At 48.3% G+C, this 23,540-nt stretch overlaps 1 protein-coding gene across 1 annotated transcript; it reads left to right on the top strand.

Moving 5' to 3' along the window:
• The first annotated feature begins 4,459 nt into the window (after positions 1–4,459).
• On the top strand, positions 4,460–23,183 carry FBXL18 (F-box and leucine rich repeat protein 18). Its single transcript, XM_071571197.1, has 5 exons — positions 4,460–4,569; positions 5,276–5,476; positions 6,311–7,851; positions 10,478–10,696; positions 22,410–23,183. The coding sequence occupies exons 1-5, from the start codon at positions 4,552–4,554 to the stop codon at positions 22,564–22,566; spliced, it is 2,136 nt and encodes a 711-aa protein (XP_071427298.1). The 5' UTR covers positions 4,460–4,551; the 3' UTR covers positions 22,567–23,183.
• The last annotated feature ends 357 nt before the right edge of the window (positions 23,184–23,540 follow it).

The following is a 23,540-nucleotide window of genomic DNA, read 5'->3' as shown; positions in this document are numbered from 1 at the left end:
GGCCATGGTTTGCACAGCTACTCCACAGGCTGCTCCAGCAAGGCTCTGTTTATCCCTCCTCTGGGCCATTACATGCTGGAGAAAAGAATGTGATGTGGGGCAGGGACCACTTGGAGCATTACTCACTGCTCCCAACTCCCTGCAAGCAGGGGGGAGCACTGAGTGGTTTCCTCTCAGCAGCATCAGGCGCTGGAAGAAGGGGAATTTTTTAACTGTAGTTTCTCTGTCATAAAGTTTCGATTCGCCCCTTGCTGTTTCAGAGGTGGGGACATACCAAGAGGCCTGTCAGGAAGGGCAGCAGAGGAGCTGTTTTAGCCATGGCCTGGCTCTAGCCATTCTAGACAAAGGAGAAGATGTGTAGGGAATAATCAGTGCCCTCGCTACCTCCTCCTTCTCTCTAGCACAGAAATAGCCAGGGGTTGTGGGGAGACCAGGAGGATTATTATGTCCACCCACAGGCCAGGCTGAGTGCATCCCCCTGTCTGGCTCAGCTGTGGCGATGTTCCAGGATTCCTCAGGCTGCAGAGACAGTGGGACTTGGCTATAGATCCTTGCAAACCAGCCAGCCCTTTCCTGCTTCCCTGTAGCTGCCCCAGGAGTGATGGCTCAGCTCAAGAGAGCTGAGCAAACATGTTTTATGTCCTTCCTTTCCTTAGAGCTCCCAACTTTCGCTCCTGCTGGAGACAGTCACTGGCACCTCACCTGCAATTACCTGATGACCTGGAAAGTCACCTCGTTGAGCTGCTTATGGAATCAAGCCACGGCCGGGAATTAGCGATGTCCTTGGCAAAGGAGATGGTTGCAGCTCTTGGGATTTAGCCCTGAAGGGCCTCATTGTCTCTCAGCTGTGTCAGGGACAGTTGACCAGAAACGGTCTCTGAATGGGGAGGGTCTGGCTCTCTCATTAGTGAGCATGTGCTTCTCCAGAACAGGTGCCAGCTGGCTGCGTGCAAAAGTCCCAGGAAATCCCAGAGCACTCAAACTCCACTGGCCTCCTTGCAGAAGTCCTCTCAGAAGGTGCAAAGGATCAGCTGCAGACAGCGGCCTTTCTGAGGTACCAGTTCAGGGATGGGAATGTGATATCTTCTGTGCTTGGGACAGGAGCAGTCCTGGTCTCTGAAGCTGTTCTTGCAGGACTGCTGACCTGGAGCCTGCCATGACTTGCATTATTCCCATCTGTAATCCACTTTAGCAGGCCTTACAGTATTAAACTGTATCAAGGATTGAGAATCACTTCCAGCAGTGGAGCTAGCAGTGCACTCATACCAAGTGCTGTGGCTGCTGCAGTCCAGCTGGGCTTTAGTGACACTGGCAAAAAAGATGTCCAGGCTCTATAGTCTTCAGAGACATGAAGCAAGACTTTCCAGAGCAGAAAAAACAATCCCCAGGTCAGTCTGGCCTTGAACAGTTAAGAGACTTTGTTTTATACAGGGCAAAATATCTTGATACTGGTATTAATTTGTTTGACTGCCTGGATTGTTACAGCATAGTATGTGCCTGCCTTCTTTGGGCTAAGAAAACTTGCATTAGTTGTAAGATCACTGAAGTCTGCCCTGAGATTGCCCAGCCCTGAACAGAACCCAAGCTCACGGCAGGCTCCCAGGTGCCCACATGGAGAAGACCATTCCTGAAGTAAGGCACAGCAGGGAGGGTTTCTCCTCACACTATGTGGCCAGCTCCTACAGCCATCAGGAGAAACGGCAGAGTTCAGTGTAGCTGTTTGTTTCCTTCCTCCTTCACCACGCGCTGCGGCCTCGTGTTCAACCTCTGTGTCTTATCTGCACCAACACACTGCTCATTTATTTGGCGGATCACGAGTCCAAATGCAGCTCCTCTTACAAAGCCTGGTTTCTGCTCAGGAGATCCTTACACCTATCTCTGTTCCCAGTTCTTATTTGGGGTTGTCAGCTGCCTTCTGGTCCATGTATGCCCCAGGGCTGGAGGGAACCTGTGGCTGCTCCCAATTCTGGCTGCTCCAGCTGCCCTGGCTCTCTGGGCAGGGCCTTTACTCTGCCTTTGGGACTCCCTCATGATTTTATTTACCATTTGCATTGGAAATGCAGCTCTCCTCCACCCTGGTCTCTGCTTTCCCTGATGACTGCAAATATGGTAAGTTGGTATTTTTCCCAGATGTCAAACGAGTTGGTCTTGACTGAAGGGCCTCTGGATTTAGCTTGTCATTACCTTTTATTTAAGTGAAACACATGACAAAGCAGGTACAGATCCTCTTACTGAGGCTCTCCCTCATCTAAAGGCTAAGAGTGGTTTTCCTCTTTGACTCCAGAGCCCTCTCATAGAACTAGAAGCAAAATACATAATCAAGACTTGAGGCTCTTGCTATTTGTAAGTGAAACCCCCAATTTAACCCTAATGTAATTCATGGCCTTAAATGGCAACAATCAAGCAAGAAGAAAATAGCAACTTATTCATCTTCCTTTGTGGGACATCTTTGAAACACATTTTCTATGGACAAAATTCCTGAAGCATACACGTAACTGGAAATTCCAGAGCTCTTGTCCTGTCTGTACTTGAGATTTGGAATGAGGAGCTAATACAACCGTGCTGCCCTCCTTGGACATGGCTGTGTGCGATGGATGCAACCCTGGGGGATTCTGCACAACCCTCCATGCATCACTGAACTGTAGGATGGGATATAGGAAGAAACTATTCCCTGTGAGGGTGGGCAGGCCCTGGCACAGGTTAGGCAGAGAAGCTGTGGCTGTCCCATCCCCGGAAGTGTCCAAGGCCAGGTTGGACGGGGCTTGTAGCAAACCTGGACTGGTGGAAGGTGTCCTTGCCCATGGCAAGGGGTGGAATGAGATGAGTTTTAAGGTCCCTTCCAACCCAAACTATTCTGGGATTCAATGAATGCTCTTGTGCTAACGTCCCTCTCCAGAGAAACCATGCTCCTAATCTTGCTTTCTTAAGCAACAGTAGCTCTAATACGTTTTTTAGGGGTTATATATAGTATGATAATGAAGGCCAACTTGGGTGGGGCTTGAAGCAACCTTGTCTAGTGGAAAGTGTCCCTGCCCACGGCAAGGGGCTGGAACTGGATTATCTTTAAATCCCTTTCAACCCAAATCACCATATTTCTGTGATCTCACACCCACAGACACAGTTAGAACATTTAGCCTGGTTTGAGCCCAGACTGACAGTGGGTGCACACACACCCAGTGAAACCAAAGGCAATAGGTTTATCCTTAGGGTTTTCCTGGCAAGAAGGGGTACCTACACCTCCTTCATGTCAACCCACTCCGTGCTGATGGGTGTCCTGTCTTCCACACCCAGTGTGTGAACCGGGAGATGATGGTTCTCCCAAATCCATGGAAATCCAGGGTGGAATTGGAGCGAGCGCCCCGGGGGCTGCAGGACACCCTGGCACAGGTGTCCTGCCAAACAGGAACGGCTCCCTCCACCCCCAGAGTCACTGCTGCACCCTGGGGCTCCTCACAGGGCACAGTTACATCTCCAGAGCCCACTCAGGGCTTTGTGGGCTGAAGGAGTCAGTGGTGGAGGGTGGAGGGGGCTGAGCCAGCCGGACACCACAGCATGGTGGGCATGGGGCTGAGGAGAGGGAGCTGCTGCCACACAGACAGCTCTGGTGTCACCCCCACGGTGACAATGCCCTCAGAGCCTGCCCAGCTGTGAGGGGACAGTGCTGAGGCCAGGCTGGTGGGGCCCTGGGCAGCACAGCCCAGGGGGATGTGTCCCTTCCAACCCAAACCATGCTGGGATTCCACCAGCAGGGCCAGGGCAGGGACTGACCCCTGTGCTGGGCTCTGTGAGGCCGCAGCTCCAGTGCTGTGTCCAGTCCTGGCTTCCTCAATTCAGGAAGGACATTGAGGTGCTGGAGTGAGTCCCATAGAAGGGAATGTAGCTGGGGAAGGGTCTGGAGAACCAGGAGCAGCTGAGGGAGCTGGCGGGGCTCAGCCTGGAGAAAAGGAGGCTCAGGGGGAACCTTCTTGTTCTCTACAACTCCCTGACAGGAGGGGGAGCCAGGCAGGGTCGGGCTCTGCTCCCAGAGAACAAGGGACAGGAGGAAACAGCCTCAGGTTGTGCCAGAGGTGTTTTAGGTTGGACATCAGGCAGAATTTCTTCACAGAAGCAGGGATTAGACATTGAAATGGACTGTCCAAGGAGGTGGTGAACTCATCGTTGTGGGAGGTGCTTAAGCAAAGACTGGACGAGGCACTGAGCACTATGGTCCGGCTGACAGGGCGCTATTTGGTCAAAGGTTGAACTCGGATGCCCTCAGGGGCCTTTCGCACCCCACCCGATCCCGTGGCCCCGCCACTCCCACCATGGCGGCGCCGCCCTCAACATGGCGGCGGAGGCGGGTGTACCGCCCTCAACATGGCGGCGGGGCGGGAACGCCGCGCTCAAGATGGCGGCGGGGGACACTGCCACACTCAAGATGGCGGCGGGGCGGGCGCTGCCGGGGAACGGGTCATGGCCGCGCCGGAAGCGCCGTGAGGCGGCCGCGCCGGGCCGGGCGAGCGGGGCCGGGACCGGCCGCTCCGAGCGGGCTGCGGCGGCGGGGCCGCCGCCATGAGCCGCTCCGGAGAGGTGAGCTGGGGCTCGGGGGGGCTTCTCGCTCCTCAGCCGCCCCTTGGTGACCGCGGCGGGGGCGGCCGGGCGGGCCTCGGGGCGGGGGCCGCGGGGATGGCGCTCCCCGGGGGTCGTGCGGTGGGAGCGGCCCCCCGTTCCCTCAGGGGGATGACATTGTGGGCTGCGGGTTCGGGGTCGCGGTGTGGGAAGGTGGCAGGGGCTGTGGGCGAGGCCGTGCTGGGCTGCGGTGCTGGGAGGTGTGTGTAAATATATTTATATATTACCATATACACATATATATATATACACACACACACATATATGGTTATATAACTCTTAAGGTATTGAAACGGGTGGCGCCTGGAGGAAGGATGTAGAAAGTGGCTGCTGCGGTATATTTACAAAAGGAGTCAGGGACAGTCACTTTTCCTGAATGTGGAATAAATGGAAATTGGTTTTTCTTCCCATTGTAAAGCAGCAACAGCAAAGGAGCCAGTGAAGGTGCTGTGGCTTCGTGTGGGGTTTGGCACTACCCCCTTGTTACCTTTTGGTTCCTTCATGCAGATGGAAGTAGTTAAAGGTCCAGGTTTCCAAAAGATGTCTGGTTTTGTCTCACTTTAAAAATCCTTGTGAGACTCGGAATATATCTCTAAAGCTTTGCTGAAGTTTTTGAGCAAGTATCTTTTATCTTTTTCCTTTTTTTTTCATTTTCTTTTCCCCCCAGGAGGTTGTAAGTGAGGAGAGTGAGGAGGAAAGCAATGGTGTCAACTTGATGGAGTTCTCTGACGAGATCCTTCTGCACATCCTGAGCTACGTCCCTTGCACAGACCTTGTCCTGAATGTCAGGAGAACCTGCAGGAAACTCGCAACACTTTGCCTTGACAAGAGTCTGACACATACAGTTCTACTTCAGAAGGACTATAAGGTGGGGAGAGCAGCTTGTTTCTTCTGGTAGCTGTGCAAACAAATCTGACTTCTGAAAGAAGCCAAGTAGAACTTTCCAGTGTCTGCATAAATGGACTGTTCTTGAACTCTGAACTCAAATACACAATTAACTGTTTTTATAAAAGCATTTGTTTTCCAGAATGCTTTGTTTGAACTGTGCTCCCTTAGTTTTATAAAATGCTGTCAGTGAAAACTTACCTTCTCCATGTTTCTGGAAGCTAAAATGAAAGTGAATGTGACCTTCCATTTGTAGCCGTTTGAGTTGCCATTTTCTCAAAACATCTTTTCCATGTTGTTGTGGAGAAAAATCTTGTGTGTGTGTTGTTATCAGGTGTGTAGTCAGTGGAGCCAGAATTTGTGGATGTGCTGTAACAGAAATAAAGGTTGGGACTGAAGGGTAATGTGTTTTATGGGAAGTCTATCACTAAGTGCAGGTGAGGGGAAGGCTCTCTTGTTTCCAGAAAAGGAAACTGGATGAAGAGGAATGGAAAAGTTCTTTCAGTTTAAGTTTCCATAGTTAGTTCTGCTGAAATATATTTTCTGGTATATAATGGAGATGGTTTCCACTCCCCTCTCAGCTGCTGAACAGCTGTAGTGCAGAAATGCACAGGCTAAAAAAGCTAAAGAAGTGTAATTTTAGGAGTCTGAAGCATGGCACACTGAGCTGCCAGCAGTGTAATTACTCTTTGTCTGGGCTGCCATCCCCAAACCTTTAGATGAGCCACATAATCCAAGTGCCAACCACTCTTATCCCCATCTCTGGGAAACTGTCAGTGCCTTGTATCTCACTGAATGTGGTTTTGTTTGGGTGCAGGTGAACAAAGACAAAGTGAAGCAGCTGATGAGGGATATCGGGAAGGAGATTTACCAGCTGAACATGGCTGGGTGCTACTGGCTGCCCAGCTCCACCATCGACCACGTGACACGGTGCAAGAACCTGGTGAAGCTGAACTTGTCCGGGTGCCCCATCACCTCCCTCCGGCTCTCCAAGATGCTCTCCACGCTCCAGCACCTGCGCTCCCTGGCCATCGATGTCAGCCCGGGGTTCGATGCCAGCCAGCTGAGCAGTGAGTGCAAAGCCACTCTCAGCCGTGTCCTGGAGCTGAAGCAAACCCTGTACACGCCGTCGTACGGTGTCGTTCCGTGCTGCACGAGCCTTGAGAAGCTGCTGCTGTACTTCGAGATCCTCGACCGCTCGCGGGAGGGGTTTATGCTCTCTGGGCAGCTGATGGTGGGAGAGAGCAACGTGCCCCACTACCAGAACCTCCGCATCTTCTATGCCAGGCTGGCTCCTGGCTACGTCAATCAGGAGGTGGTGAGGCTGTACTTGGCAGTGCTGAGTGATCGGACACCTGAGAACCTCCACGCTTTCCTCATCTCTGCCCCCGGCAGCTTTGCAGAGACGGGAGCCACCAAAAACCTCCTGGACTCCATGGCTCGAAATGTATGTCTGGATGCTTTACAATTGCCCAAAGCCTGGATTAATGGCTCAGGGCTCCTGCAACACTTGAAGTTCAACAACCCTTTCTACTTCAGCTTTAGCCGATGCACCTTATCTGGTGGGCACCTGATCCAGAGGGTCATTAATGGTGGGAAGGATCTTAAAAGCCTGACCAGTTTGAATCTCAGTGGCTGCGTTCACTGTCTGGCTCCGGAGTCTTTGTTTCGGAAAGCAGAAGATGACATTGACAGTAGCATTTTGGAAAGCCTGGTAGTGTCTTGCTGCAACCTGAGACACCTCAACCTGTCTGCAGCTCACCATCACAGCTCAGAGAGCATTGGGAACCACCTGTGCCAGCTCCTGTCCAGGCTAAAGCACCTGCTCTCATTAGCACTGCCGGTTTGCTCCATCACAGATGTTGCTGCAAGCGTGGAGAAGCCTCCAACGGCACCTAATTTGGTGCCCCAAACATTTGGAAGGAAAGTTCGGATTGGGGTACAGACATATCCAAGGAACTTAGCTGACCAGGCAAATCAGAAGATAGAGTCCTCGGTGTTTTGGGCTCTGATGGGAAGCCTCCGATTTTTGGAAACCTTGGAAATCATTGGGTCCAGTTTTTCCTCTGCCATGCCCCGCAACGAGCCAGCAATTCGGAACTCGTTGCCTCCCTGTGTCCGGGCACAGAGAGTGGGGGATTCAGAGGTGGCTGCCATTAGCCAATTGACTTACCTGCAGAGCCTCACCTTAGCACAGCTGCCAAATATTCTCACTGGCTCTGGGCTCGTTCACATCGGGCTGCAGTGCCAGCACCTGCGGACTCTTTCCTTGGCCAACCTGGGCATGATGGGGAAGGTGGTCTATATGTCTGCTCTCATGGACATGCTGAAACACTGCAAATGTTTGAGAGATCTCAGGTGAGGGGCTGCCCTTCAACATCTCCTATTTTGTTTGTGGACCTCCAGAAATGTCATCCATGGTTTGTTGTGGCTGCTGTTAAAACTGTTCTGGTCCAAAGTAGCTGCAATGGCTTGAAAACTGGGTATTTTCCTCCTGACTTATGCAGAATGGGAAGACATTGTGTGTTTTCATTTAAGGTTCAGGATATGCCCTTTAACCAGTGTTCTAAGAGCCAAAAGTACTGTGACTGCCTTCCTTTTAGATAAGGAAGAGTGGATGCTGCATATTTTGGAGCTAACAGCCTGTCAGGGCAGGTTAAATACTATGAGCCTTTGCTGACTTTTTGGCTTTCTCTTAAATTGCCAGGAAGGAAGAGATTCCTACACTGTCTAGATAATGTTGAGTTCTCTCTAGGTTTTCCAACGAGATATTTTTCTGCCTTTGGTTTGTATTAAAATCTTACTTTTTAAAAATTATTTCTTTTCTTGATAATTTACTGAAAACACTCCAAATTTAGAGTTTGTTGTGTTGGTGTTCCTCTCTTGGTAGGATTTCAAGGATCTGATTCTAAGCCGTGCACAAAGGAGGTTCATGGTAGCCAAAATGTGCTTGTGAAAGCAAAGGGCACAAACTGTGGTGGTTTCCTTGCACGAGACTGTGTGAACAGAAATGTTATGACTTCAGGAAGATGCTTTTTTCATCTTTTTTTATCCCCTATATCAGGTTTTTTGGTGAAAATGCAGGCTCTGTTAGTCCCATTGTCATCCTCTGTTCACAAAAGGGTCCAAAATGCTGGACAGTTGTACAGCAAGGTCGTTCTGTGGTCACAGTTCAGTTACTGTGACTGAAATTATTGCTCATCATTTGGTGTTTGTGGGCCTGTTCCTGATCCACTGCAATAGTGAAGGGATCCAGGGTGGCTAAAAAACCCCAGGAGGGTTTTCATGTTCTGCCACTTCCCATTTATAACAGGCAAGGAACATGTAGATCCCTCATCCAAAGGATGGCAGTGCTGGAAATCCATTTGCTCTGTCTCATGGGTTACATGAATGTACCTTTAACCTTCAGAAGTGTAAATAGCCATGGCAGGACTGAGGCTGGGAAGGAGGTTTGGGTGTGCAGTGTTGCTTTGCTCAGCCCGGGCCCTGTGGTTTGCAGAGGCTTTGAAATGGAGGCCAAGAGTGAAGAAACAGGTGGGAGGGAATGTAGAACCTGGAATAAAGGCTGTAACAAGAGTGTCTCCTTGTACCACGCTTCGATGGAAGCTGTCCTCTTTTCTGACTAAGATCTAGGGTTTTATATGTGCTTAGGATCGTTTTGTAGTTTCCTTTTCATTTGACTAATTCCATGCTGTTCCCACCCTTTTTTGCCTTCCCAGTTTTCCAGGCTACGGAACCAGTTTAAGGGGCTGTTCCAAAGCAACATTGCCATCTAGCGAGTTGAGGGCGGCATTGCAAGTGTGGCTGGCGCGTCTCAGAGATTACTCACCTGCAAACCTGCTGTCGATGCGGAAAATTCTGTTCTTTTTGTCCTAAATTTACAGTGACCAAATAATACTGTTGAAAAATTGAAGAGGCTCCGCATTTCCTTAATATTATTTTTCATTTATTGCCCGGAGTGTTGATATGCTCTTAGGCTCTCTTAAGGCAGTGCCACCCGACAGCAGTTGCAGGCTGAGACTAAAACAGAATTTATCAATTAACAGGATTAAGTTGCTGAGATATCCCTGGGTACTACAAAAGTCTATGCAGAGATTATCCAGATCAGGTTGGGACCGACAGCTTGTTATCACCTAATGGATTAACCTTCTTGGAGCTCTGGCCTTCCTGACCCAATGACTGAGATTCCCAAGTGCTCTGAAGCCCTGTAGTAAATCTGCACTAAGCAGATGAACTCTCCTGGTGGCACCAGCCCTGAACAGGTTCTGCTTCCTGCAGGCTGAGTCTGTCAGGGAGTCACCCAGTTATGTTGCTGGTTAAAACACAGGTCCCCCATTGGCCAGGTACGGCTTCACTGTGTCATTTTGTTGTCCTGCTGGATTAGCAGGAGAGAAGATCCTGTCTCTCTTCCCTGGGCCAAGTGTTTAAGGTAAAGGTTGAGTTGATGATGGTTGTTCTTCCTGAGGATGAGCAGTAGGTCTGATCCTTTGCCAGGGCTGGTTGTGGTCACTCTCAGCCCCAGAGGCTTAAGTTCTGCATCACCCTGTGTGTTTTTCATGCCTGCTTCTCTCTAGGCAGTAAATTGAAGATGTTAAACTGAAGATATGACCAGTTTGATCGGTGCCTGTGCACTGGAGCAGAACGTTCCTAAATCCACATCACCTGCTCAGTGGATGCCAGGTAGCAAAAGCCAGGCTGTGCTTGTAGGACCAGAATAGACCAGCTGCTCAGCCCCAAAGCTTTTCTTACCCACCATACTTTGTGGAAAACTTGCAAAACCAGGGTTATTCCAGGGTTGCTCCCTGCAGGCACCGGAATTCTGCAGCTTAGGGCCTTTCTACCTATTTGTGTCCTTGTCCTTCAGTGTCCGGGGCTGCTGCTCGATCCGTTTGCCAGCACCCCGTGAATGTGCTGTCTTCCCTCCTGTCTGAGAGCTGTCCCTGGCATGAATTGCCCATTGAGTTGTTTTTGTTTATTCCTGCAGGCTGGAACAGCCGTACTTCTGTGCGGGCGCCCAGTTCTTCCAGGCACTGAGTCACTGCTCCTCTCTCCAGCGGCTTTGCATCGTCTCCCGGAGCGGGACTCTGCAGTCTGACGCAGTGATGTCATTCATGGCCAGCTGCCTCGAGGTCATCATGTGCCACATGTTTATGGGAGAATCTCTTACCGTTTGCAAAAATCTCCAGCAATCCATTGTCCGGAGGTGAGTGCGGAAGGGGGTTGATGTGGGATTTTCTGGAGCCGTTGGAGATTTATCTTCGTTTCCTTGCCTGCCAAGGTCTATATGGCTTGGAGCACTTGTTCCAAGAAGCTAATAGGTACTGTGTAACTGCTTGGCACGTAAACTGGCCTCTTACTTTAATAAGAGTGAATCAGTGAAGTATTTGAAGGTATTATATGAATTTTTGATTCCATTCCCACCCATGTTCTCTGCAGTTCCCTTGGCTGAGTTGAAGTTCTGGATGTAAAGCTCCATCATAAATCAAATGACACTTTTTGTGTAAACAAAACATCTGCCGACATTTTAAGTACTGAGAGATTTGACCTTGAAGCTTTTCTCCTTTCCCACAAGTGACTAAGATAATTCTCTGTCCTCTAATCACTTATAAATGTCACTTACTGATAATCCCCTGGCAGAGCAATTCAAAGCCTTTAAAGGGTTGTTGTGAAGGGTTTTTTCTTCTGGGGGATGTGTGAGGGGGGAGAATTGGTACGAACTGCCTTTGCACGTTTGGCAGTTCTTAAATGCATTTTGCTTGGCCCCTTGCAGTGTTCTGAGCCTCACGTGGTGGGAAACGTTTGTGTGCGAGTCGTGAACTGCATTTGAAAAGAGAGCTTTTAATTACGCTTGGCATTTGGAAATCTCCTAATAGTGGCGGTCATCTAACAAAATATTTCCCATGCAACAGACTTTCCATTATTATTTTTTTTCTATAAGGCTTTTTCCCCGTCTTCAGTCTGTTTTCTTTGTCACCTACTGTTGCTATGCCCTGTTAAGCTCTAATAAAAATTTCAAATCACACGGCGTTATTAGTGCATCCTAAAGGGTGCTCCTCCCCCCCAGCCTTCCTCCAGCTTCAAACTGACTTATTACACTTGGCTGGTTTCCGTGGATCAAATCCAGAAGAGCCTGTGACTGTATTAGCTCCCTACCAAACTGCTCCCGAGATTGTTTCTGCCTCTGAAAGCCTCTGTGTCCTTTTGGGGTAGGGACCGTTGGAAGCATCCGAGTTAATTCCTTGTGATCCAACAAGGATTCTTTGAGTTTGTTTTTCATGGCGTTTCATATCTGTAAAAACATTTCTGGGTTGATTTCAGTTGTGCTTTGGGGATCCTTAGAAAGAACCAAAAATCCACAGTTCCTGTGTTTTATTTTCCCTCTTCTCTGAGGTGCCGTTGCAGTGCTGGCCAAAATTTTAATGTCCACTTACTGAGCAGAAATACACCATTCTGCAGTCTTTTCTCCCTCATTTTCTCTGTCATGTACAGATTCTCACTACATTCTGTACCTCTTAATAATCTAAACCCTGGGAACTTTCCAAGGAGCAGCTGATGCCTCATGGAAATGTTAAAAACTATTTTTATATTTAGCGACAGTTCTGGCTGTCAAACTTATTTTCTTCTTTTATATTTTATTAATAGAGACACTTTATGAAAACAGGATTTTTTGAAGCTGGTTTTGTTGGGGTTTTTTATTCTTTTTTTGATGAAGAAAGCATCTGCTCCCACTGCAAATTCTACACCTGAAGTCATAATCCTCTGTGACATTGTAATTGGTGGCTCTGGAAACGATTTTGATGTCACCCAAGATTATGACTTCAGGAGGAGGATAAGCAGTGGGAGCAGATGCTCTCCTAAGCAACAAAGATCCCCTTCTCATGCAACTGTCTCTAGTAATAAAATGGAAGAAAAAAATACAGAAAATGATGTGTAAGCAAAGCCTGGAGTCTTCCATAAGCCATCAGCGAGTCTTTAACCACGTGACTCCTCCAGTGTTCCCATTCTCATCCTTGCACAAATGTGCCTTCAGATGGAGTCAGGAATAGACTTTCTCTTGGCTGCATTTCTACTGCTTCTCCATGGGCAGAGAGATGTGCAGTAAAATCTGTGTGTGAGCTTAAACCTGTGGGTGAGGCTCCAACTCACACAGCGTGGCTTCCTCTGAAAGTGTGCTGCTGGTGTCTCTTTAATCCAAGTTTTACATTGGAAGAGCCCATTTGGCAGCAAGTTGGAAGTTATATGTCTTAGTGCCAGAGGGAAATAAGGTGATTTATCCTTATTTTTTTCCATTTGCTTGGAATGTGTACAGATGCTGCATGGGAAACACAGAGAATGGTGGGAAGGAGGAGGCGAGAGGAGGGACAGCAATGAGCCTTTGTTTGCTCCTTTTCTTGAGCTGGGGCAACTGATCTGTGTTCTTCAGGTCCCAATGAGGGGATCAGAGTTCTGTTTTAGGACTATGGAGATGGTGGTGTTTGGCTGAGAGATGGTTTTGAACAGGGAGATGGGACCAAAGAGACTCCCAATTCCTCTAAGAAAAGAAGAAATGTGAGTGGGAATGGGAAAGGCCCAGGAGTTTGCTGCAGGAGGTAGAGCTGGGAGGGCTTGAAAATGCAATGTAGTGCAGGGCAATCCTTTTTCAGTCGTGGATGCACGGGAGGGTTTGGGTCATGGAAGAGACTGGGATCCATTTGGGGAGAACAGACTGGTTTCAGCTGTGGAATTGTACTGGAAGATGGTGTATATACAGGGTGTGGTAGTGGGAGCTTGGGAATTAAATCTGCTGCATCACACTGATGATTTACAGCATGAACTGATTCCCAAACTCTCCCCTTTGACTGTGAAATGAGGTTAGTGTTATGTATTTCTGTTCCACTGGCCTGAAAAGAGAGCTGTTTTCATGTCTCTCAGTCTTGTGACAGCTCTGAACCAGGCCCTGTGGTGTCCAGCTTTTTGGTGAGCAGTTTCTGGTTGAAGTTTGCTGCTATTTGGGGCAAACTAGTTTGTGTATTTAAGTCATTAAAAGCATCTGAATCGGCTCTGGCTCTTTTGCAAGGAAACACGAGGCAGAACTGGGCTCAGCTGGAGCCTCATCAGCAAACAGGAGGCTTGCAAGGGCAAGGTCTCCTCTGAGCCGTAGAGAGGACTGTAAAGATTGTTTCCCTCTGGGCAGATAAATCATTGCAGTGTTTTTCTTTATTCTTTTTCCTTCAGTGTGAATGGGAGGGGTGATCTCCTTTATGATTCAGAGCAATACTCTGCACACAAGAAGGGCCTGGTGGTTGGAGTAGGAGATGTGGCTCGAGTGATCCGTATCCACGTCCCTGATCTTCCTCAGATTTCACATGACGGTGGTCTAGTCTCAGTTTCTCTGTAAGATGACATTTTTTTTCCTGTCACATGGTGCTCAGCTGCTGCCACACTTCAGATAGCAGCAGATCCAACAAACACAAGGTTTTCCATTTTATGCTTGGACCCAAACTTTGCTGGAGTGCTCAGCTCCAAGCGCGTGTTGTGCCTGTTTCAGTAACTCTGTTCAAACCACTGCAGCAGTAATTCCAGAAACACTAAAATACCACAATTGGAGGCCCCGTGGCTGTAGGTTCAGGCATGACCCCAGACCTGTTGCTGTGCCAAGAGGCTTCTTTGCAGAAAAGGTGAATTTGCTTCTCCCTTTTGGGCTGTGCTGCTGTGCTGTGTCCAAAGGCAGGTCCAGGGGGGATGATTCTTGCTTCCAGCAGCTTTTCCAGAGTTATTTACTGGAGTAGTCAGTAGATGGAGCTGTGACCCACGGAAGGTCCCACTGCCTACCATGGCTGTGTGCTAAATAATCACATTTATATGCCTGAATTTCTCTGCCCCAAAAATGCTGCGGGCAAGGAATTTGGATGACTTCAGGCTTGTCCAGCTACGTGGTGTGGTTAGTGGGCACTTCACAAATGTGCAGGAGAAGTTGCTTTCCTGGTGAAGCTTACCATTGGAAAACAGGCTGGAAAGGGGATGGGAAATGCTTTGGCAAATATCCTCTTGGCCTCAAGGACAGATTTTTATTTTCCAGTGTGTGCCTTTAGAATTTTGTCGGGTTTAGCTGAAGTGTTTAAATAGCTCCTACCATTGTAATGATTTCAAGGACTCTACAACACCAGGCAGTAGAAGGCAATGAAAAGTCCTTGGAAAAACACTTTGGAAAAAAGATTTAGAAAGCTACAATAAAAGAGTAATTAAAAAAGAGAACCAACCAAAAAGCCAAAAGCGAAACAAAAACCTCTGAGAAAATCAGGGATTCTTCATACAGGGGGGAAAGTGTCACGGTGTAGAGGAGAGCTGTGATTTATTGAAATGGAATCCAAGCTAAGCCACAGCAGAGAGGGAAAAACCACAGTGCAGCTGGAGTGTGTTTTGGGGTGGTGGGTGGGCAGCTGGGGGCTTGGCTGCTCGTGTCTCCCAACAGTGTGTTGTGAATTCCTGGGACCTGCTGGGAGGTGGTGCAGAGGGCTGGGGCTGCTTGGGGTCCTGCAGCAGCATCTCCCCAAATCTGTGGGGTCTGAGTGGGGACGTGGCTGTCCTTGCCCAGGCTCTGCCCCTGCTGCCCATCCACTCTGGTGCCAGTCCCCAGCACGTGGCACCTGTGCAGCTCTGCACTGGTGGGGCCCCTCTGGGGTTCAGTTCTGGGCCCCTCAGTACAGGAAAGACATTTAGAGGCTGGGGTCTGTGTCCAGAGAAGGGCATTGGAGCACAGGAGGAGCAGCTGAGGGAGCTGCAGGGCTGAGCCTGAAAAAAGGAGGCTCAGGTGGGACTTTCTCACTTTCTACAACTCCCTGACAGGATGTTGTAGCAAGATGTGGGTCGGTGTCTCCTCCCAGGTAACAAGTGACAGAATTAGAGGAAATGGCCTCAGATTGAGCCCAGGGGAGGTTTAAGTTGGCTATCAGGAACAATTTCTTCACCTACAGCATTCTCAAGCACTGGCACAGCTGCCCAGGGCGGGGGTGGAGTTGGAATTGCTGGAGGGATTTAAGAGCCATATAGATGTGGCACTTGGGGACATGGGGCTGGCAGTACTGGGGGAATGGTTGAACTCAGTGATCTTAGAGGGCTTTTCCAACCTAAAAAATTATGTGATTCTCCGACTGGCATGACTTTTGGGTTAACCAGTGTTGGAAACTGCAGAGAATTTCACTTATTTAGAACAATCTGCCCATTCTGGGGATCCAAGACCCACAGAAAGAAACACTTACATTACCCTGCCTTCTGCCTGTGTCAGGTATGAGCACTGCTTAGTTTGAAGTGACTCTCACAAGAAGATTCCTGCCACCTTCTAGGAATAGCTGTTTCAATCTGAATTAGATATTCCTATTCAATCTTCTGTAGCATTACCTAAATTTCTCTTGTTATTGCCCTTTTTTAACGTAAAAATCTTGGTTGGATCTTACCTTTTCTGGAACTGCTGATTCCAGTGGCCCTGTGTGGCTGTGAGAGCCATGATGCTCACTGAAGGGGAGAAGCACCCTCCTGGGATTCAGTTGCAGAAATAAGGCTTCCAGGTGGGAGCACAGAGCTGAAACTGAGTGTTTGTAAAGTGCTGAGCGAGCCAGTTCCTCTCCTGCCATTTACCACAGGACTGAACTGTCACAAATGAATTTTTGCTCACCTCAGGGCTAAGCATTCCCCCCTGCCCTGGATATCCCTGCAGTATTCCTGTTGCCTGGATTCTCGTTGTGGGCTTGGCCTCTGAAAATCCATTTTTGGGTAATCCTTTTACTGTTAGAGGGGGCAGAGGGGGCTGTAGGGGCAGGAGGCGAGTGCAGGATCATCTCTGAATTCAGCAGAGCTCTGCAGCGTCGCTCCCGCACTGCTGCAGTCAGATTGACACTGCAAAAAGCTGGTATTAGCACCTAGGGCTTTTTTAAGATTTGCAAGGTGGTTTTGCATCCCTTCACCACCTTCTCTTCCCTCTGACCTTGAAGAATTCCTGTGTCCCAGAGCCAGTGGTGGCTGCTGATCCCACCCCAGCCCCCTCAGTGTGCTGTGGGCTCTGGCCCCACAGAAGTGGGATTGCAGAAGGCTTAATGCATGGCCAGGCTGGTGTAGTGAATCATTAGCATCCTGCTCAAGCTTTCATTGTCTGTTTCATTTCCTGCTCTTGGAAACCCCTGAATCATTCTGTCACAGACTGAATAACAAACTGCATCCTTGTCAGCTTGCGTCCCAAGGATTCCTTGGCAGGCTTGGCAAAGGCTGTGACTGCTTGAGGTGTGGCCCACACACCTTTGCTTCTACCAGGGATATTGTTTATGGGTGGGTTCAAATACTTTATGAGCCAGCACAGCTTGTGGGACCATCCCCAGTTTGCCATATTAATTTATCTTCTTTTGAGGGTACTCACAAATGCCCTTCTTTAAATGCATTCCTGTGGTTGACCCAAATGGCTCATTTTAACTGCCAGCTCATGTGTTTTGAAGGGAATTCAGTCCTGAAACCTTCCTCAGCGGGTAGATTGGTTTGTGCATGAAATAACTTTCAAGGATTGTCCTCTCTCTCTTGGCTGAGAAATAATATTGGAATGGTACTGTCGTGCTTTCTCTTCATGAGGGTGTAAAAGGCTGAACGGAAGCATTAACTGCAGCTTTAAAGCATTTCCATAGTAAAATAAATCTAATTGAGCAGTTATTGCAGTAGCTTTTTAATTTGTGGAAGAGATTAGGAAATAACTTTCAGCTTGCTCTGGCAGAGCACTCCCTTAGGACGTGTCCTGGGCGCTCTGGCATCGCTCTTTGGGCTCTCCTTCCCTCCCCCTCTAATTGTCCGGTCACATTTGACTGATGCAGAGTTCAGCTGGCAAAATAATGTAAGAACCTCAGTCTGCAGGCGTGTTTGATACAAACCTCAGTTCACAGGAGAAGTAGCAGAGTGCCATTCATGCCTTACAGGGAAACCACAGCAGAGAGATGTAATTTGCCTCGGCTCGGGATGAGTCTGATGTGTTATTGCTCCTTCCCTGTGGCTCAGTGCAGTGGCAGATGATGCTGCCTTGCAGATAACGAGAGAGTTGGCAGTGATGTGTGTGAAGGATTTCCAGAGTCCAATCTATACCCCTTGGTCTCAGGTTGGAGGCTGTAGTGGGACTCACAGTGAGGAAAAATCACAGGCTTTTGGAGCATGTTGGTTTGTCTGTGTAGACATGAAGGGATGGAAGACACCCCTAATGGAAAACGCTTTATGGAGAAAATACCTCATTATATGGCGTTAAGAGCAACCAGAGGAATCACAACGACTTTCCCTGGGAACTTTTTAAGTCCATTTCTGAGGTTTGGAAATGAAATCTGCTCAGCGCTGGCACTCTGGCAGGGCTGGAAGAGAGAATGGTATTGAGGAATGGATCTGCTTTAGAGTCAGTGTGGGGAGGCTTTGGGCCTGTCTTGAGAGGCTTCTGGGGGCTCAGTGGAGGGCAAGAGTCCTCCCTGCTCCCAAAGGAAGGGACCTGGAAGAATCCCACCTGCAGTTTCTTTGGCATGGCTGGAAGATGCTTTAGAGAAGCTTCACTGGCAGTCACTGTAAGCCAGGAGAGCATTTGCAGTTCCCTGGTACTGAGGTCAGGACGCAGCCAGTGAAACAAATGTTGGGTGTTCATCTGGCCTTTCCTGAGAAGATGAGGAAAGTGTGTGTGTGTTTGTTGGGTCATGCTGCTGCCAGCTGCTCCAGCTTGTCCTGGCACTTCCTCCATTCCACTGTGCCATGCTTCAGAAAGGGAGTTTCCAGCCTGGCTCAGGTAAGCTGCTTTCCAGACAGATGCCACACTTGAACTTTTAGATGTGAGCAAGTCCTCCAGTGAAAACAGGCTTAGGCTGTGCCCAGCAGAGGATTAACAGGAGTTTGTGAATGTAAGTGAGAGAGCTGTGTACAGGGCAAGAAGTGAATTGGTCTGAATTTTCTTCTCTTAGGAAGCTTGTGCCTCTCCAGAAGCAGCTCACCAGCCCGTGGGGCAGGTCTAAGTGGAGAGGAGGGAAGGTGTGTGACTGCAGCAGATACTGCTTTGCATTTGAGAGTCGTGCCAACCGGAGCCCACACGTGCTCTGTTCCCCTAAATCAAGCTTCTGCTTTCCTTCCTTCCCTTCCATCTCTAGAGCCTCTTTTCCCGTAAGTTCAGCTCAGTTTGTGGAGTTCAGAAATCTGGCCTTGATCCACTCCTGATACACCGTATTTCCTCACTTTATCTGCTGTGTGCTGCTTTTGTTGGCAGTGCTTAATTACCCACCTTGTGTGTCCTCAGTCCTGCTTGCCAACTTCTGTAAGTGGGATGTGCTGAAACATCGGAATTTGGCATAGGGCTTTCCTTGGGTTTCTCTGGAAATCTCAAGGGGAAATAAATTCCTCAGCCCCAAACACTGCCCTGTCCTTTCCTTACAAGTGAAGGAGGGAAGTTTGAGCAGCACCTCACACAGGGGAGCTGTCATCCTGTAGTGTCTGTGGTGCAGAGGGTTGCAGGGGGGTATAATCCATCCTTCCAGGCTGGCTGGTGAGATTCCCCATGGCTTTGGGCTGCCCTTTGGCTCTCTCAGCAGGAGGAGTCTCCAGGGGACTCTCTGGCCTCTCTGGAGAGGTATACCAGTGTTTGCCAGGAGATAACTGCATTCCAGGGAGGGACTCTTTTGTCTTGCTAAAATCGAGGAAATCTGATCAAAGTGCAGCCTTGCTTTAGACTTTTTCTTTTTGACTTTGTCCCTGACCTACATATCAAATGCTACTACAGTGGTTGGAAGTAATTGAGAGTGTAGTGTTGGGCTATTTACCAAGCTGTTCACTTGAAAATAACCTTACTGTGTCCAGTCCACACCTGTTCTGGGATAATTTTGGAGACAAACAGTAAAGCATTGTTAACCCTCTCATCCACATACAACCTGTTCAAGACCCACCAGCAGGGAGACATTGTGCCTCTGCTGATGCCGGGAGGAATTTGTGACACAGGCTGTGCTTCAGCGCTGGTTTCCCAGCTCTGTGGGTGATTCCAACCAGCTGCTGAGGCCAGGCTGGCTCTGTGTCCACATCCAAATGAGGACACTTTGGAGACCTCCTTGTGAAAGTTCCTGCTGGGTGGTTGTTGGTTTGGTGTTGAGTCTGCTGGACCAGAGGTGACATTGGAAAATATGAGGTGGGGGGGTGTTTTCTTTGTTATCCCCGTGGTTGTTCCTGATTAAAGGATCTGTTTTGAAGGGGCTGCAAGTCGTTTGCCTAGAAAACTTGCTTTCATTTATTTAATCATGATGAGTTTAGTCTGGGGGTTTTGTAGGAGAGACCAAGCAAGCATATCCTTGGCTTTTTTCCCTTGGAGAAAAAAAAATAGCAAGCAGGGTTTCATGTCTGAAACTGCAGCTCTTTTGTCTCCCCAGGTCGACATCCTTCTCTGTCCTTCGGGTTTTAATTTTACAAGCCATGCGTTTGCAGAGGTGGATGGAGTTTGAAGTCCATCCAGGTGTGGAATGAGGAAAGAACCCTCAAGAAGATTACAGGAGCTATTCTGCAACTCATTAACTCACTCTCTTCCCCTTCTTGTTATCTCCTCCCCATGCCTGGGGCCTTTCAGACTAGTGCTCTAAGTGCCTCTCACTTAATCTAGCCCACCTGGACAGGTGTATGAAGAAAGGAATTGCCTTGCGGGGAAGGACTAAAGGAGCGTGGATTGCAGAGGGAGGCAGCTTTTGGGAACTGCTAATCCCAGTTTAACATTGTGACAGCTGCTCGTTAAAATCAGGGTGTTTTTTAACAGGCAGTTAAAGGAGAGGCTTTGCACGCACATTTAGCTGAGAATAATAGTCAACCATGTGCATTTGATTTTTTTTTTCTTAAATCACGCAAATTGTACATGGAAAGAATTCTCCGGCGTCAACTTGCTGGGCTATGGAATTTACAAGGTTTGCAGTAACATACAGTTTCCTGTTGAGGGGAGGGAAGAAAATTACAATGCTTTCTTTTTTCCTTTGTGTGTTTTTTTTTTGTGTGTGTTATTTTTTTTAAGATGAAGTTCCAACCCCTCATACAAACCCACCCTCTTTGGAAAGGGACACTTATTACTGCACTGGGGTTTTTCAGTTGTCTCGGTGGCAGCTCATCATGTAAACTTGTCTGGGTTCTTGTTTTTATAGCTACATGTAAAGGCTGCTTATAAACTACAATTTTGTATATGGTGAGAAGGCAGCATGCAGGTCCAATTTGGGAGAGCCTGTATACAAAGGAGGAAGCAGAGGTTTCTTTCCCTTGGGGAGACGGCAGTTTCTTCCTTGCTGAACTTCAGTAAACTTGGTCTATTAACATGATTTTCTCTGCAGGACTGTGGTGTTGGATAAGAAACATGAAGAGCTGAGGCAGAGGAGGGACTATCAAAGAGACATTTGGCTGTATTTTATGTGATTTCGCTGCAGACTTTACCAGCTGCCTCCCAGATCAGCAGTTATTTGCTGGTTGATTTCTTGAGGGCAGTGCTGTGGAAGTAGAAGCTGCACAGCTCCGACACAAACCCCCAGATCCACTCAGGAGCGTGTCCCTTTCTGCCAGCCCTTAGGCATGAAGCATGAAGGGCAGGTTTGTGATGCAGAGAGAGATAAAATTGCCCCAGGTAGCGCTGGAAATCCTCACTCCTGCAGCTACTTAGGCAAATTAATTTAACCCATCAGAACTCAGCAACTAGCCTGGGAATGGGAGTTTCGCTGCCACTTTTTTGGCAGCTCTACTCCAAATCATTTGTGGATGGAAATATCCTTTCTGTCTCCCAGGAAATGCCAGTCTTTTTGTGTTCCTGTCTCCAGCTGGATGTGTTGCTACCTGGGATTTTCATTTGTTTCCAGGAACTGAATCCCTCTGTGTTTGACAGAAATCTGGCCATTTCAGAACTAGAGATGAGCTGGGAATGGTCCAGGCTCACCTGTCTGAGAGTAGTTTGTTGAGCACTGAGCTTCTCTTTAGATCCAGCACATCCTGCAGGGACTGGTGCTGCCAGTGTGGCTCTGCCTCCTTGAGGGTGACAATGAACTCGTCCTTGTCACACCATTCAGAGGTGGCACAGGGCTAAGAGTCACAAACCTTTTTAATCTTAGGGTGTAACTCTTAAGGGGAATTATGGTACAGTTTTGCCACCCAGTGTTAGAAGACTGAACTCTTGCTGCACTATACTGAGTAATACTATTTCTCTTCCTCACAGGCTGCTGTCATGTAGAGTACTTGCTGATGGGGACTTGGGCTTTTTTGTTTTGTGTGGTTCTTTCTACATTTTTAAATGGCTTTAACTTTTGCAGATCTCTTCCTCTGCCTGCAGCCTGGATTAAAAAGGAGGCTGCAGTGTGTGTGTGTGAGAGAGCGAGCACACTTAAATGCTTATCTGCACATCTGAGCTTTCTAAACTTGCCTGTGCTCTAATTGCAGAGTGTAGACTCTGCATGCAGAACAACCCAGCCTGGAGTGATAATCCCAGGCTCAGCCCCGAGGGAATGCCTGGCACTGCTCTGGCCTGATTTTCCTAATGGCTCTGCAACTTGCTGCTGGTTTGCAGGTGGTTTTAAATTGTTATCTCCGAGCACCTTGCACTGCTTGGGCAGAGCTTTTGGGACCTCTGGTCCTTTGAGAATACCTGTATGTTGTGATTTATTTATTAAATTTTAAAAACTTCTGCCTCCCTCCCCATTTTAGGTGCAATTTGGGCTTGTGCCAGCTCAGCAGACTCGCTGAGAAGGGGGGCAAGCCCAGCCTGCACTCCCTGCTGGCACAGACAGGAGAGAGTGAGACCTGGAGTTCCAGCTGCCCCTCCTGCCTCCTCTGGACAAGCCTTCCTTGCTCCTGCCCCTGCATGATCGATATCCGTGCCATTCCCTTCTCTTGCACTGGAGAATTGGTATTTTTCCCTGGCTAATAACCTGTGTCTGATTTAGTTTCCAGGCAGAACGGCCTGCGTTAAATGTCGTCATTTTCCCTCTGCTTCACGAGGACTTGACAGAGGTCATCAGAGATGTCCCCATGCGGCACTTGGATGAAATTACCTTGTTTAAGAGCAGAGTGGCTGAGGAACCTCCCAATTTGTGGTGGTGACTGTCACAGCATGGAAAGGACAAGTCAGTGTGAACACATGGAATAGCTCCTTGTTGGCCTGGATTGCCTGTCTTCAGCTCCTGGCCACCTCTCTGGATGCTGTACAATCACTTTAACCAGGTGCAATTGCTAAATAAAAAAAAAAAAAGCTGATCCTTTGCAGTGGGGAAAAATCTGTTGGATATTTGCTTGCATCTGAAAATCCTGTCTCAAAGGCTTCTGGAATCTGATAAGTATTTCCTTGCAGTTAATATGAATTGTTTTGTTATTTTACTGAAGTTAAAGGTAAGAGAAAGTGATGTAACGATGCTCTTTCCCCTGTGTCCCCTGGTGTCTTTCCCAAGGGCCCCTGTGTATGTTGGCAGTGTGCTTTGTGATATTGGTGGAAATCATTCTTTGCTTCAGTCTGTTTTTGGCAAAGTAGAAGGCCTAGGCCAGCTAAGAGGCACAAAAATGTGTTGCTCTATTAAGTGCATCACATCTTTTCTATGTTACAATTAGGCATTTGTACTCACACACCTGCAGTCCTGGATATTTGAAGGGGTTTTTTGTTTGAGAAGTACCATAAGGACTCTTCTTTATTTTTGAATAACAAATTAAAGTCATTAACACCTCAACCATGGTATTTTCTTGCTGATGCTGTTTCCAGTGGTCTGGTGGAAGAAGTTCTCAGCTCTTTTGGAAATGCTTGTCTTAGGGTAGATGGTGCCTACAGTGAATAAGTTGAGGCTCAGATCTGATTTGATATGCAGTCTGTCTTGCAGTGTAGATGGGAATGTAGTGTTCCAGTTCTGTCCTTATATCCCATGCCTTGAGCTCATGCTAATTTTAGAGATGTTATGAAGTATTTCACAGTGTGATTTCAGTTGGCTTCTCTGCTCCACAGAACTTCCTCAGGCATCAGTAGTGGTCTGGATCACTTTCATATTGCCTTATTTACTGAGCACTTTTGAAAGCATCAGACAGCTGTACCA

This window comes from Pithys albifrons, chromosome 16, assembly GCF_047495875.1.
Source record: "Pithys albifrons albifrons isolate INPA30051 chromosome 16, PitAlb_v1, whole genome shotgun sequence".
Taxonomy (NCBI): Eukaryota; Metazoa; Chordata; class Aves; order Passeriformes; family Thamnophilidae; genus Pithys; species Pithys albifrons.
Note: the sequence above shows the minus strand (reverse complement) of the source record. Positions and strands in the feature narration are given on the sequence as shown.